The following is a 1,533-nucleotide window of genomic DNA, read 5'->3' as shown; positions in this document are numbered from 1 at the left end:
AGCTGATATTAACGAAAAATGACAATCTCTGATTAAAAAGAAAAATGCTTCCCAATCCTACAAGTGGATGCTCCCAATCACCAACTTAGAAAATATGGTAATTTGAGGTATTTAACAACTTTATTCAGTTTTTTCCAGGCCCTTTACTCTATTCAACATATTTCTAATTTTGTGTTTCAGTGATGGCATCAGTGTTTATGAAGCTTGTTTACAGATGTGTATCAATTTGTGCATGAGTACAATATCAAAATATGCCTTGCTACAAATTTTTCTTATAATTGCAGAACCTTCATTTGATAACTTTTTTTTCATCTCCTTTGAAGTCATGAAAAACCAAAGCATAGTAAGTGAGTTCATCCTCCTGGGACTTTCCCAGGATCCTAAAGTCCAGAAGATAGTATTTGTTGTATTTTTATTGGTCTACATTGCAACCATTTGGAGCAACATGCTGATTGTGGTGACCATCGTCTGCAGCCCTGCACTGCTGGGCTCCCCCATGTACTTCTTCTTGGCATTCCTGTCCTTCCTGGATGCATGCTTCTCCTCTGTCATTGTCCCAAAGACAATTGAAGACTCCCTCCTTGAGAAAAAGACTATCACCTTTAAAGGCTGCATGATACAAATCTTTGCTGAACATTTTCTGGCTGGGGCAGAGGTGATTGTCCTCACAGCCATGGCCTATGACCGCTACGTGGCCATTTGCAAGCCCTTGCACTACTCTTCCATTATGAACCAGAGGCTGTGTGGCACTCTGGTGGGAGTGGCCTGGTCAGGGGGCTTCTTGCACTCCATCATACAGATTCTCTTCACGTTTCAGCTGCCCTTCTGTGGAGCAAATGTCATTGATCACATCATGTGTGACTTGTTCCCTTTACTGAAGCTTGCCTGCACTGACACACACATTTTTCGTCTTTTAGTGTTTGCCAATAGTGGGTCTATCTGCATCATAATCTTCTCCTTGTTGCTTGTCTCCTATGGCACCATCTTGTATTCGCTGAGAACTCACAGTTCTGAAGGGCGGTGTAAAGCCCTCTCCACCTGCGGATCCCACATTGCTGTTGTGGTTTTGTTCTTCATCCCATGTATATTTATGTATGCTCGACCTCCATCTGCTTTCTCGTTTGATAAAATTGTGGCAATATTTTGTACCATGCTCACTCCTTTACTCAATCCTTTGATATACACTTTAAGAAATGAGGACATGAAAAATGCCATAAAAAATGTATTGAAGAGATTGATGATGTGTTCTGGTAAAAAATAAAATATTTAAAGAGGACTTTCTCAGAAACAGAATTTTAGAGGAAAAAGAACAGTCTTAAATACCTTTTGTTAGTGAAGATGTTCATTGAAAGATAAACCAATGAAATAAAATATTTATTGACATTGGTGGTCAGTAAGTGTTTCAAAACCTGAATATTCTCAGTCTTAAATTTAAATTTTAGCTATACCATGCACTAATGAAAAAGGCTGCAAAAAGTTGTATTATGTATTATTTAGAAGATAATAAGCAAAGAAAAAGAATGCAATGCCTTG

General features: G+C 38.6%; 1 protein-coding gene across 1 annotated transcript; it reads left to right on the top strand.

Moving 5' to 3' along the window:
* Nucleotides 1-307: 307 nt before the first annotated feature.
* LOC103729607 (olfactory receptor 4C15-like) lies at nt 308-1,261 on the top strand. The gene has a single exon (XM_008827683.2). The coding sequence runs from the start codon at nt 326-328 to the stop codon at nt 1,259-1,261; it is 936 nt and encodes a 311-aa protein (XP_008825905.1). The 5' UTR covers nt 308-325.
* Nucleotides 1,262-1,533: the final 272 nt, after the last annotated feature.

This window comes from Nannospalax galili, unplaced genomic scaffold (genome assembly GCF_000622305.1).
Source record: "Nannospalax galili isolate Female #2095 unplaced genomic scaffold, S.galili_v1.0 scaffold593, whole genome shotgun sequence".
Classification (NCBI taxonomy): Eukaryota; Metazoa; Chordata; class Mammalia; order Rodentia; family Spalacidae; genus Nannospalax; species Nannospalax galili.
This window is presented reverse-complemented; position numbering and strand designations above follow the sequence as displayed.

Coding starts and splice junctions, on each gene's coding strand:
- LOC103729607 (XM_008827683.2), top strand. CDS start 326: ATGAAAAACCAAAGCATAGTAAGTGAGTTCATCCTCCTGGGACTTTCC.